Source organism: Arvicola amphibius, chromosome 8 (assembly GCF_903992535.2).
Source record: "Arvicola amphibius chromosome 8, mArvAmp1.2, whole genome shotgun sequence".
Lineage (NCBI taxonomy): Eukaryota > Metazoa > Chordata > Mammalia > Rodentia > Cricetidae > Arvicola > Arvicola amphibius.
In genome coordinates, this window is record NC_052054.1 from 111,199,988 (window position 1) to 111,214,844 (window position 14,857).

The 14,857-nt window shown below is 38.5% G+C and overlaps 1 protein-coding gene across 5 annotated transcripts in view; it reads left to right on the forward strand.

The window, feature by feature from the left end:
* Positions 1-14,857, forward strand: part of Dock10 (dedicator of cytokinesis 10) — a 253,512-nt gene that overhangs the window by 194,363 nt on the left and 44,292 nt on the right. For all 5 annotated transcript variants that reach the window (XM_038339212.1, XM_038339210.1, XM_038339211.1 and 2 more), the window contains exons 27-30: positions 1,202-1,273; positions 5,892-6,038; positions 9,673-9,756; positions 13,066-13,162. In XM_038339212.1, the coding sequence (XP_038195140.1) occupies positions 1,202-1,273; positions 5,892-6,038; positions 9,673-9,756; positions 13,066-13,162 (400 nt within the window). The remainder of the gene's footprint in view (positions 1-1,201; positions 1,274-5,891; positions 6,039-9,672; positions 9,757-13,065; positions 13,163-14,857) is intronic.

A 14,857-nucleotide genomic window follows, 5' to 3' on the forward strand; every position in this document is an offset into this window, starting at 1 on the left:
TGAGCACACAGAGGACAAAAAGGGAGACTTGCACCTCTACTAGGGTAGGCGAGTGACCTGAGAGAGGAGACACTTGAGAAGGGCCATGGGGATTTTAGAGCAGAGCATTGCAGGGGTAGGAAAGGCCTTTCCTGTTCGGTAAGGCTGTAACACGGTTCTGAGTCCGAGAGCACCACTGTGGACAAGGATGGGAGGGGTTAAATGAAGTTAGAGAAGCCGTGAGCACTGTGCCGTGCCTATGGGCCACCACGGGTGTGGAGAGAGTCTGCTGAAAATGGAAGCAAATGACAGAGCATTGGGTAGAATGACTCAAAGTGCATTTGGGACAGGATTGGAGATGGAGGTGGTTGCAGCATGCCTTGAATTCCTTAAATATTCCTAATAGTGTGGCTTTCACCTTCACTGTCAAGCAGACACTTTGATTTCTTCGGTGAAGTGATCCCTTCACTAAGCACTATCTTCTTCTTTAGAATGGACATCAGCCCTCCTGCCCTTCACCTAAGCTAATCCCTTGGGCTTAAGGTGATGATCTACAAAGTGCTAATTACCCCAGCACTGAACCAGCCAAAAACTGGATGTGATCCAAATGCCCTCTGACAGTACAGCAAGGAGGTTCATGATGGCTGAATATGAGATGTGGTGATCTGATCCGACCCCATGCTAATGACTCTCCCTAATGAGGCGCTAAGCAACCTTTGGTAATTTAAAAAGGCAGTCTCAGGGGAATAGGTAGGAAACAGCAATTTTTATGGGGAGTTCAGTGGTAGAATAAAGGAAATACACCTTCAGTGTATAAGTATCGGTGAGAAAATGATTAACACATAGAAAATTAGCGCAAAATTGAGAGCCTGAGGGTGAGCCTGCCACAAGAGCTTTATTTTAGTGAAGCAAACAAAATATCTCCCAAAGAAATCTTTCATAAACGAATGCATAGAACGTCATCTCAAGTAAACTGTCTGCCTTTTAGCTTCAATTTTTGATATTATTAAATATATTTGAAATATATGTGAGCTATGACAATTATAACGTTGATAAAAGTCATCCTAAGGTAACAGAGAATGTGTTACAGCCCTGGTTTATTTAACTTACTCATTTACTTCAAGGTTAAAAAAAAACGTAGCAATATTGTATTATAAAGGTCATAATTATCATTATTTTTACATAGATTAATAAATATTTTATTGTCTTTTTTCTCTTATAGCATTCTTGGTTCTTCTTTGCAATTATTCTAAAATCAATGGCACAGCACTTGACTGATACAAATAAAATTCAGGTAAGATCATAGGTAATATAGCACTGTAATATCATGCAACAATTACACTAATGAACACGCTCTCATTAGTTCCACTTTTATTGGCTGTGTAGAACCTTAGCAATTTAGGTTAATTGCCTTTTAAGTACAAGAAAAGATCACGCATGTTAATAAAGGCCCATTCGGAAGCAGACTCCAAGACAAAATTAGAAATGCAAGGGTCTATTGGGGAGAAGTAATTCTAAAGGGCAAATGGGAAAAGAGGGAGGCAGCTCTGATACCGATGAGAGAAAATGGACAAGGAAGGGGTTGGTTAAAATGAGCCTGGCACTGACGAAGCATCCACCCTAGCCAGTGCATCATCTGAAAGCAGAGGATGCTCGCTGAGGGAATTGGTCACCGCACAGGTCCTGCTGGCAAGCCTTGGCCAGCTCCCTCATTGAATAGAAGCCATGAATGATTGATTGGGGTTGCGATATTGTTGCAGTATGAAAAAATTCCACACTAGCCCAGAATGGAGTATACAAAGGTTTATCTATTCGGGGACAAACTCACAGAAAAGGTAGCGATCTGCATACATTGGGTACTGGAACTGAATCTAGAAGCCAAGAGATCTGTACATGCTTTTTGTCAGCATTTATAGTACATGAGACCATGCCCAAAGTAGGCCAGTATCTTAAAGGCAATTAGCTGGAAGAGTTTCCACATCACAATACGGCAGCTTTTTACATGGTTTCTATTAGCTAAAGAAATATCTGGACTTGTGCCGTCCACAATTATCACGACACATTGCACATACTCATGAATCTGCTGCTCCACCACCCCCATAGGCCTCTCTTAGAAGAGAAGGGGTTGGTGGAATTAACTTCAGGTCCCATCACAGTGGCTAGTCTCCTCAGAAGCCTAGCTAAACTCCCTCTACAATCCATTCCAAGTCCTCTCACCCTAACTAATAGCTGGGAAGGTCTTGGTGACCCACCAGAAAGTGTGATCCTGGCCCTCCTTCCACAGTGGTCTGAATGTCTGTCAACCTCACTTTTCAGCCAAAGTCACTGTCCAGGTTACACTCCACGTGATCCGTGATCACAATCACAGTCAAGGAATGAGGACCCACTCATGAGCACCCAAGGGAATGCCTTCAGTTCTCACACACCGCTCTCAGCCCCCGTTTGGATAGAGCCAAGAGAGGAACACGAGCGTCCACTGCCACCTACCACCGCCACCACCACTACCAGGAGTAGCATCAGAACAGTATTGCATGTGGTGTGCATGGCAGATCAGGGACATTGTCTTGACTTGCCTTCCTGGTGGGGGAATAGGCAGTGTCAGCGCTCCCTCTGGCATCCTCACAAGGACAGCTCCAAAGAACAAGCTCCATGTTCAGTGTTAACCAAATGTCAGTTTCTCCTACATAAACGCCACATTTGGGACCAGGTAAATAACTTTGGAGTGGTTCCTTGACACCCACCACCCCATCTAAATCTATAAGAGCTTTGGTCAAGATTCCCCCTTCAGTCCCTACAAGTCTGTACTCTTAGCATAGTAGACACGAGAGTGATTTGGATCTAGATAGGAATATCATGTAGATCCTGTGTCCAGTAGTGCTTCAAGTGTGTATGCCCCCCTCCTTCCTGCATCCATTGCCTTGGTAAATGTCTGTAAGACCTTCAGGAGAAAAAAAAAATAGAATCATTACTGCATATAAGTAACTCAGTAGAGTTTTTGGAAGCTTTCCTCTAATTTAGCTTCCTCTTAACTCATATGTATTGCATGTGGAAGTTAGCTAGGGCCGGAGACAGGATTGTGCCTACTTAAAAATACAAACATCCTCATCTTGAAGTTCTCTGGTCCTAACTTTTTTGTATTTTAATAAATAAAGCCTGCCTGAAGATCAGAGAGAGTAAAACAGCCCTACTGGTCAGCCTTACAGACCAGGCAGTGGTGGCAGACACCTTTAATCCCAGTAACCACACTAGCTTACTATAGACACCAGAAGGTAGTGGTGCAAGCTTTTAATCACAGCCCTAGAGAGGAATATAAGAGGCAAAGAGACAGCTCTCAGGCACAGACTGATTCTGAGATTCTGGGTCCTTCTCTTTCTCTCTCTGGGAGCCTCTGAGCTTCACTCCCTTTCTCTGTTATCCCTCACCTCATGCTGTCCTGATATTCATCCAGGGAATGTTTGGAAACATTCCTTGAGCATTTACCATACCACACGCCTTTGGGTTAAGAGTAGGAGCAGAACCCAAGTAGAATTTCAACAGAAGCCTTACAGAGGGAGGGAGAAAGAGAAGACCAAACTCTACAGCATTTGTACATGTCTCTGAGGAGAAAATATAAGCTCTGGTATATGTAATGAGTCTTAGAAATTAAGAACACCCAAAGAGGAACCTACAAATATGTTTCACTTGTTTAACAATTGTTTGTTGAGCCGGGGGATAGCCCAGTCAGCAAAGTGCTTTCTGCAAGAACTCAAGGACACAAGTTTGAGTCCTGGCACCCATATATAAGGCCAGGTGTGGTGGCCTGAATTTGTAATTCTAGTTCTGGAAAGTGGAGGCAGGGATTCTCAGGAGCTCATTGGCCAATAAGCATAGTAAATAGCAAGCATCAGGTCCCATTGAGAGATAGTGTTCCACAAAACGAGGAGGATGGCCCCAGAAGACACCTGAGATTAATATACCTGTCTACACACAAAACTCCCCGCAGACACAAACACAATAAATAAATAGATGATTGCTGATTTTGTAATGGTAAATTATTTATCCTTATTGCCCAGGATATATGAAGAAGAATGAAAATGATATATGTGATTTATTAGGTTGGGTGTCTTTTATCAATTTGTATGACTTCCACAATAAATTTTAAATGCACACACAGAATAATGATGAGGCGTTCAAAATACAAGTGGCATTACAGAAAGAAAGACAAAACTCAGCTCCAAAGTTCCATTATTAAATCTCCATTTAAAACAACCCCTGTAATAACAACCCTCGTGTTTTGTATCCTTACAGCGTGGAAGGCTGGGTGCTTGCAGCTGAAAATTACATAATTCGCTCTAACTCCAAATGCAGTGGCAATAATTGGTAAAGCCAACTTATAGAGAGTATAGGAAAGGCCTATATAAACCCCAAGAGACACCCCAGCTACCTCAAACTCTCCCCTTTTGTTCTGACATTCTAACATGACATAAAATTGTATTAAATACTATATAATTTTACACCCAAACTCTTCTGTTTAGTGTCAGAAGGACCCTGACATTTTTTTTTAATTTTTTTCATTTATTTGGCTTTTGATATTTCTTATCTGTGGTAATTCTGGAGCCATAGAGTTAGGCCTCACTAAAATCCATGTCAGAAACTGTTACAAACCAGTAACTATTCCCTCCCAGTTATTTGCTTATTTGTCATAAGTTTTTACACTTTTGTTTTTGTATGTGTACAATGTACATGTAGTAGTGTGTGGGTGCATGTGTGTGTGTGCAGAAATACATGTGTGTGAGTTCATGTGGAGGCCAGAGGTTGCCATCAATCAGTCTTCAACTTATTTTCTTGAGATGGTTTTTCTCTAAAGCTGGAATTCAGTGTTTGGCTACATCCTCTGGTCCGTGAGCTCCAAGAACCCCTGTGATAGGTTTGAAGAAGCAAGCCACCATGCTCAGCCTTTACAGTTCCTCCCACTTCAAAAGCAGGCAATTTACCACCAACCGAGCCATCCCCTGGATATTCATTATCATCATATTTCTTTACATTTTGACAACTTCATACATACATATGATATATTGTGATCATATTCACTGCTCCCATTGCCCTCTCTTGTTTCCCTTACCCTTACTTTCCCCTTTTCCTTCCCATCTAGTCTTTCATAGACAAAATTACATCCCTCCTCCAGCATCCACTAACAGTTGTTCTCTCCTTAGGAAGTGAAGTAGGGCCTCATGGGCACTTCCTCTCTCCACAATTGAAATCTTAAGGGTCCAGTCTTTTACAGGTTTCTATACCCACTGTGTGACCACAGTAGCCATAGAAATGTCATATCTGATGGCAACATTTCACGACACCCTTCCCAATCTTCCATGATTTAAATTCTTTCCACCCTTTCTTTTGTGATGTTGGCTTCGATGGGGTGGGAGCCTTGCTAAAGATGTCTCTTTTAAGGCTGAGTAATTTCATAACTTTTTGCTGGGAAGGTTCCTATATTTTTTTAAAAAAAATCATTCTAAATTGAGATAAATGGAGTTATCTGACTAAAAATTATTTTGAGATAATGCTCACTTTAAAATTAATATGTTTTATTTAAAGTTTAATGGATATTTCTTGGGAGGCAAGAGAGGGGAATGAATATATGAGTGCATAACATTATTCACATTTTGCCTTGCACATGTTGCTTGAGAATTTGAGATTAGTAGTTTTTAATGAAAAAGTATAAATTTACCAGTCAAGCTAGAAGGGAACATTTAATAAAAACAGCAGAATTATGACCTTGAAACTTAAAAGACTTTTAAGTTTTATTACTGCTTTCAAGTTTTTCAAGAGCTGCTTTGATTTGCCATTCTATAAAATAAGGTAAGTCTTTCAGTTTGCTTGTCCCAGCTTGGTAAGTCACATAACACATGATGAATGTGACATTCTTTCCTTAGCTTCCCAGAGCTCAAAGATTCCCGGAGTCTTACCAAAGTGAACTAGACAATCTGGTGATGGGCCTGTGTGACCACGTGATTTGGAAATACAAGGAAGCTCCCGAGGAAACAAAACGGGCGAACCATAGCGTCGCCAGATTCCTTAAGGTACCGTTATGTGAGACCACAGGTCTGTCCAGGTCCCCTTGACTGTGGCTGCAAGGCATGCTGGATGCCATTAGCTTACTCTCTTCTTATGACGAAGTCTCGGACGGCGAGGTGAACACTTCCACTTCCGCATTTCGCCTCTTGAAATCAGTTTTCATTTTCATCCTGACTCAGAGGTCATTAAAGAAAAATAAAGGTTAGATTACAATGTGCAAATGTTGTCAGGTCATGGTGCTCCTAAATGATTTTAATCAGTAAGAGGAGCTGTGGAAAGGCGTAATGATGTCATCTCTGGAGTATTTCTGTCTGTGACATGACATTTAGATCAGTCACTGATGAGATAACAACACCACGGAGTCACATTAAGAACATGGCACTCTTCTTACGTGGCCTCTGGCTTTCTTTAGCCTGATGAAAATGTTGAGTTATTCATAGAAAAATGATCAATTTGAGTATGAAGCTGTTTTTAATTATATTCCCAATTAGTTCACAAATGAGTAGGTTCATAAGGCTTTTTCAGACCCCCTTAACTTCAATCAACCCACCCATAACCCTATTTCCCTTCATCCCATTGCCCCCATCCTCACTTAAACCTTGAGCTCCCAGAATTCCTCCCTCCATCTTTCATATCACATGTGTTCTCTTACCTCCTCTTATACTTTTTACTTCGGCTGCAAAATCACTAGTTTCCAAGATAGCTTCTTCATGCACACTTCATTCTGGTTAAACTTTCCCCTGGCCTCTGGTCTCCCCAGTCCCATAAAACGTCTATCTCCTTACATCCTTCTGCCCCCAATTTCCCATTTCTACTTTCACTGCACCCATACTCGACTATTCCTCTTCCTTCATAATATTTCCTTTCAATAGAAGAAAAGGATGGTCTGCATTAAAAGAGAAATGAATGAATTTTCTACTACACTTGAAGACCCATGAGAATAAAATGTTCTGCTACGCTGGTAGCATACTGGAAGCGCTAAACAGAATAGAAAATTTGATGAACTTTTTTTTTCAATCAATGAATGTAAAAATATACTTTTAACTCATATTTGCATAAACATATATACATATACACAAATTTACAAAAATGCACAAATCAATCAATAATCTAAAATATAACTTTAAGTATTGCATACACACACACATACACACACAAACATGTACTGTATATGATATATATTGAGTTTTATTTGCTATTGATGAACATTTTTATATATGGTCCAACTTATATGCAAAATACATTTAAAGAAACATTTGGAATATTCTTCTCTAAACCAAAAGAAAAAAAAGATGACTAAGCAATTTTCTAAGATAGGTAGAAGACTCCAGATATACTCCTCTTGGCTTAGATGCTTGGTGCTTGTTCAGAAAGACAGCTGTTCATTTGTAGTATGTTTCTGCAAAGGTTATTGCTGTCTATGAATAACCTCATAGACAATGAGGCAATGGAAAATGTCCAAGATGAAAAAGCAAATGATAATGGGGACAAAACATAGTTTGACAATAAACACATATAGCTAATAATAGCAGCAACAATAAATCCAGGATGATCTCACACACAGACACACACACACACACAGTTTGTGAATGGAAACATGATGTTTTGTACCATAAATGTCCACCATTCACACATACTTTTAATTTAAAGGCATTTATTGACACAGAAAGCAAAAAAATCTTTTGGGACGATTGTTAGAAGTAGCAGAGACAAAGAAAGGGACATAAAACCAGATTTGGAAAATGTAAAATTGAAAGTCTTGATTTGGTCCAGTTCCAGGAACTGAGGAGCCCTGAGCTCTCTCACCCAGCACTGCCCTCTTGGCATTGCATTATAAATTTCTGTGCTCCTCCCAGCAATCTGTTAATAACAGCCATGTTTCCCACTTTTGGTTGTATAAGTCCTCATCAGTAGTCAAAAGTCAAATAGTCCTCCTGGCTGTCACAAGCAACTTAAGGAGCCATTTGTTGACTCCTGGATTCAGAGTGTCACAGTCCGTCTTCCTAGGGAAGACAAAGCAGAACTACTATGCTCTGGTGTCAGGAGTGGGTGACAGCTCGTTCACTTGACACAAGGAAAGAGTAGGAAGATGGGGGGAGGGTAGAACTTTCAGAGTCCCACACCTAGCAGTTCCCACTAGCCAAGCCTCAGGTCTACAGTCTTCAAAATAACAATACATCCTGGGGACTGATTGCTCAAAACCTGAGCTTGGGGTGGGGTGGGGCATTCCTGATCTAAGCCGTGAATGCTATCAGTCATTGGAATCTAATGATGGGAAGTTTATAATGCCGTAATTGTACTACTTGTTTTCCAATCAACAAGAGAACAGATTCTCTGGAAGCACCACGAGGGTATAAACATGCTCTGTGTTTCCAGGTATCCTCCCTCAACCTCTGTCATGATGCAGCACCATTTTCACGATGTTGTGCCAAAATCTGGTGTATTTTTATTGTTCTCTCCTTAAAGCAGATGAGTCTCACATGGATCCACATCACAGGAACCTGTCCAGCTCTTCTGCTTTCTCCTTTTCTTTTTATTCTTTTGCTTTTCCTAACAAAATGGGTCTCAACTCTTTCTGGCAAACCGCTGGTCAAGCGCTCCTCTTTGGGCAGCATAGTGTCAAGGCAAGAGTTGCTTTTCCTCGTCGATGTCCATGTCCTGCCTCTTCATCTGACTGACCCTTGTTTTATTTCAACTAGCTTTTGAAATCCGTTTGAAAATGTTTGATATATAAGGAAGTGGACGTGAGATCTTAATAAATGTGATTTAAAATATTCTAAACAAAAAAGGGGGTAGCTAAACCCATTTCTACAAGGGAATGTCTTCCTATCTAATCCGTTTGGCTAGATAACCTATACTTGGGGAATAAATGAATGTTCCTCCACAATCATTTTACTGCTCACCTTAAGCCAGCTCCTAACACCGAGCTAAAGGATCAGAGTCCAGAGTGAAAAGGGAACTGGTAAAAAAAAAAAAAAAAAAAAAAAAAAAAAAAAAAAAAAAAAAAAAAAAAGCTGTTTTGCCAAATGCTGAATGAAGGACATAGTCCATAATCATCAATGTGCCCAGTATAAATTTGACCTAAGATCTTTGTCACTAGATTGGGAGAATCTGACAGCAGACTAAGCAAGACACAAACAGTTCCCTAATTGAAATGGCAGGATCTTCTCTTTTCTTCAAATGTATGCTTCCCTGGATGAAATAGAGAACAGCCCCTGTTGAAGGAACAGGAATAAAGACTGCTGGCCCCTTTTACCACTTTCCATCCCGCCCAGGGTGTATAGCAGATGGTCTCCACCCGAACAACTCCAGGATCGATATACTAAAAACAATAATAAAACGTAATCAAAAAATTACGAAGCAGAAAGCTTTCTATACGAAAGAGAAAGTCTAAAAGATCTCTCTGCAAAATTCCAAGCAATATTTTAAATATTGCTTTTAGGTGTGCATTTAGAATTTCAGGTGTTTATACTCTCTGTGGAAGTTTAACTAGTTGCTAATGCAGATGGGTGTCCTTTATAGACTTTTTAAAAGACACATATCACACTTAATTAAATACTACTCTGCTTCAAATATATAATCATCTTTTCTAACATCCCTCAAGCAAAAAGATTTGACTTTGGAATTTTGTCTTCTCAGCGCTGCTTTACGTTTATGGACCGGGGATTTGTGTTTAAGATGGTGAACAATTACATCAGCATGTTCTCCTCTGGGGAGTTCAAGGTAAGGCCCGACCAGGGAAGGAAGGAACAGTTTGCCGAGTCCAACACGATAACTAACTGAGGGGTCTCTGTGTATCAACCTGACACACTGGCCTAGCGAGTCACAAAATAAGCTCTATACTATCTGGTTTGGGACTTTCCTTTGTTGACAGGCTTCTTATGACTATCTTAGTCTCATTGACTGTTATGGATATTTAAGTTGTTTATATTCTCTTGATCTAACTTTATTAGATAATGTATTATTAATAACATGTTTATTGTAGATGTCCCAGGGTTATATTTTCAAAGTATTTCCTAGCAATCTTCTGGATTTCATTGTGCTGGATTTCAAAGGACATTTTTGTACTTTGTATGTATGCATTTTGCATGTACATGCATATTACATTCATTGTACTTTGTATGTACATCATGTACTTTGTATGTATGTGCTGTGCATGTACATTGTATGTATTCTCTTTTTATCTCTAATTCTATTAATTTTGAGCTTCTTTCCTTTCTTTTGTTAGTTTGAGTAAATGTGTGGCAATCATATTTATCTTTTTATAGAACCAACTCTTTGGTTGATTCTCCTTTTTATTCTTTTAGTCTCTATTTTGTTAATTTCTTCCCTGGACCTTTGCTAGTTTTGTAACCCATTCCTTTGAAGTTTAACATGTTCTTCTTTCTCTGAGACCTTGAAATACACATTGTTATTTATTTGAGAACTTTCTGTTCTTTTTTTTTAATAGATGCACTCATATCTGTAAACTGTATTCTAGGACTAGCCTTAGCTCTATCCCAATGGTCCTTTAACTGTTTCTTTAAAAAATATTCGGTTGTGTTCCTATCATGCATGAAATGCAAATAATCTCCACTTAAGTATAGCTTTTACTAGACCTACATATTTTTCAGAAGATAAAATGGCATATTTTAGTGAAGAATAATTAATGTGTGTGCAATTTAATTATACACTTGCTCACATGTGTACATGTGCTCACCAAAGGACGTATCCAATACTGTTCTTGTTTGAAATGGCAATTTTCTACATTATTAAATGCTGCTGTCAGAAAATAAAATTCCAATCTGAGGTAAAGAGGTATTTTTTGTAAACTGATAGTGAATATGGTAGTGGCAAGTTAACTTGCTGTTAAAGGATGGTTATCTATTGTCCATGAGAGAATATATATAACCATTATTGACTATACTAACTGTTCCTACTGATGTATCTTAAGACATAAACCACAATTATCCTAGGCCAAGTCTGTATTCTGTGACTCACTGTCCAAATCCAGATGTGGTGGAAAAGACATGCCTTTTTGCAAAGGAAGGGGAAAATGGGGAGATAATGATACTAGGAACTAGTGGTGTGTGAAGCTGACTCTGCTTCAGAAATATGTACCATTGTCTTCCTTGACTGTAGCCCCCTCCGCCTCATAATCACCGTCTGGTCTGTGATTGTTGTTGGATGTTTGGGAGAGCTCCACTCACGTGACATGACGGGACTGAATACACACAAGAAACACATTATAAAATAAGCCAAATACATATTTTGCGAAATGCTTAATATGACCTATTTCTAATTCAATTTGATATCATCAGTTTCTGATAGGTTATGAACAAAAACCAGCTTTTATTGAGAAATTGGATTCACGGGAAGGTATATTGTCAGTATTTTTGTGTTTTGAAGCCAAGACATCCATTTGACAGAAGTGGGAAATGGGAAAGTATTGGCTTTGTAGAAAAGAAAAAGAGTAAGTCCTTGGCTTGTATCTTGGCTTAGAAAGAAGTTGGTTGATTTTCTGGGTTTCTTAGAACTTAGATGATACAAATACAAACCTTAAGTTATTCTTAAATCTGCACATTTAAAATTCCTAGGTTAAGGCAAGAAAATAGCAAGCAGGGAAGCTGCGTCCATCTGTGACAAGCGAATCAGGTTTTTTACTCAAGTATTTCACTACCAAACAGGCTAGAGTTTGGAAGGTTTTTTTACTTTGGGGTTTCCTAAGACACTTAACACATTTTTATAAATATGAGAGCTGCAGAAAATACTTGAAAAGTACCTTGTTTTCTCTCTACATGGTACAATAATCTGAAAAATTAGGTTAACAAATCATGGTACATAACCACAGAACTAAAAATAATTTTAAAAAGACAACTACATATGGGTGACTGTTGAATAAAATGATGTACCAAAAGACTAATTCATAGGCAAAAGGAGATAAAATAAAGTGTATGCCATAGTGTCTGGGCCAATATAACTGAGACAGGATGAAAGTTATTGAATTCTTATAGGTTTACACAATTTCTTTCCTAGTGCTTAATATCTCTAACTGCTTTCAGGAATGCAACCTTCAATTACTGTACATTTCACATTACATATGAAAGAAACTTTTATGAATATTTAAAATAATGTATTTTGATTTAAATCTGAACCTTTTTATTGGATATGAAGTGTTCATTAGAAAATGAAACGACAATAGACAGTTTTGTTGGATATTCTTTAATGAAGAACAATAGCCAGTTCCACAAATAACTTTAAAGTTCTAAAGTTATTGGTACGCTAATAATCAAAAATTGGGTTTCTTTTAATACTTGTTCAACCCTGTGAAGTTCTTGCAATATCCTTTTTATTGGTCAGTCGTAATAAAACAAGGCAAATGTGTACATTTTTGAAAAGTGATCCAAATTCTCCAACGAGAGAAGATGAGGAGGTCTTAGAATTTCCTAACAGTGTGCATTCATGTTGGGTAAGGAAGTCTCATCGTTGATGAGCTGTGAGATTAATACCTGCAGTCCAGATTGCTGTAGTTTCCTCTTTGTACATTTCAAACCAGGTGTGTACCGTCCGTACTGAGAACACCACAGAACGAACCATCCAAAGTCCATTGATTTAATACGTGTTTTGGTTTATAAGCAAATTACAGTAATTTCTTATACATTTTTTGGAAACCAATGGTATAAAAATGTATGTATCAAAAATATATGTATCTGCTTCTAGATTCAGCATGTCAATAAAAGTTTCATTCACAACAACAAAATAAAATAAGCTAAATGCAGGAGTTGGGGTTTTCTCTCAGAGAAACTGAATGTGGGTTACTGTTGGTCTCCTTTCCTGAGATGGCCTTGAACAGTGTACCTAGATCCAGAATGTGGCTACAAGAAGCACTTCTGAGAAAGTAGCCTCCTTCACACCAGAGAACTACTTGGTGGTCATAGAAAATTAGCTATTTCTTCTTTGTAGGGGACAAATTGAAGCACACACCTTTTTCACTTGTGTTTATGAACATTCTTGATATGCAAACAATAGCCATTCTGTTTGACTCTATTTCAGACTTTATGCCAGTATAAATTTGATTTTCTTCAAGAAGTCTGTCAACATGAGCACTTCATTCCTCTGTGCCTCCCCATACGGTCGGCTAACATTCCAGGTAAGAAGTCCCAATGGCTTCCTAAGTCCTCCCATGGCTGGTGGTTTATTCTGCCTCTGTTCTCCATTTTCCTTAACCATTCAGTTTAAAGATGTAATTTGGGTATGGAAGCCTAATAATCTGGTAAAAATGCAGAAGAAGTTGCCCTATATGGTTGATGACTACAACCCTGTATTTCTCTTCCCCTTTTCATCAAAGAGAAAGCCAACAGAACTTTAAATCTTGTTACTATAAATCAAAGAATTGTAACTGTTAATTCCAGTATTCACTGGAGCAAAACCAGTTCTACCATTTTGACCAGATTAAATCAAGCTATTTCATTAAAAGATTATATGCCCACCAAGATGGGATTTGGTCAGGACCACTACTGGTGACTTCCCAGCTGAGTGCCCTGAGACACAGGTTGTCAGGGCTTATATGCACAAAACTCATAGGCCACCATACTTTCCCATAAGGTTTTGTTGTTATTTTCAAGAACTACAACTCCCAGAATCCAGGAATTTACCTGATCTTTGGGCAAGTGGTACTTACAGATTAATTTAGGGTCCAACAGTAACCTAGAATCCTACTAGCTCCAAAAGGCAGATTTCCACTGATTTTGATATCTAAAGACGGGGAGGAAAAGGTTGTGAGTATAATTTTAGTGGAGATTATTAATTAACATGCATAATTACATTAGAATGAAGTTCTTACAAATGAGTTGTGCAAAGGAAGGAAGGAAGGAAGGAAGGAAGGAAGGAAGGAAGGAAGGAAGGAAGGAAGGAAGGAAGGAAGGAAAAGAAGAAAGAGAGAGAGGGAGGGAAGAGCATTATAAACTCTTGACACTCCTAGGCTAGAGAGAGAAAAAGATTGGGTGAAGACGTCAGAATGGAGCATACCTTATTTACTAAATTTGATATACATTATTACACTTAAATACTGCACGTAAAATGCACATTTAAAACCTTTATATGTGATGTGTATATATCTGTGGGGAAACCATAAGAGAATATAAATATCAGAAACTAATTGAGCATCAAAACACAAAGAGAATACTGAAATTGAGTCAGGGACTTAAAGTTAGACGGTTAGACTGTTTACACTTCAGTTAGACTATGGGCCTGTTTACACTGCCATATTCATGGTCAAGAAACCAGAAATTAAGAAGGCAAAGGAAATTTGCACTGACACTACAGAAGGCAAGTCACAACACTAGGCTTAGAAATACGTGGCTATTCACATTTTAAAGATAACCTATAAGCATCATACCATTCTTTTCCTAGGATACTGAGCATATTCTGTAGTGGAGAGAAAGTAGAAATTTTAGGTTGAACAATAACACTTTGGGTTTTTTTGTTCCTTTGGAATGTTCTTTTATTTGTAATGAAAGTGTAGCTCAGTAGTGGAGTCCTTGCTTAAAAATGTATGAAGCTTGAGATTTCATCTCAGCACTGAAGAAAAATAAATAATAAGGGGTGGGGTAAGGAAAGAGGAGGAAGATGAAGAGGAAAAAGGGATGAAGGAAGAGAAGGAGAATTTCTTTTTTAAGCTAATACATTATTCTTGGCAGATATGTTGGCTAAGGTATTCAGGAGATCAAACCTTTATCATTTTGAGTTCATCTATTCATTCTCAGTCAAAAAAAAAAAAAAACAGAAAAAGTCCTGATAATCTGCTGTATATTTCATAGTGGGCAGATTTTTGGTACAAAAACCT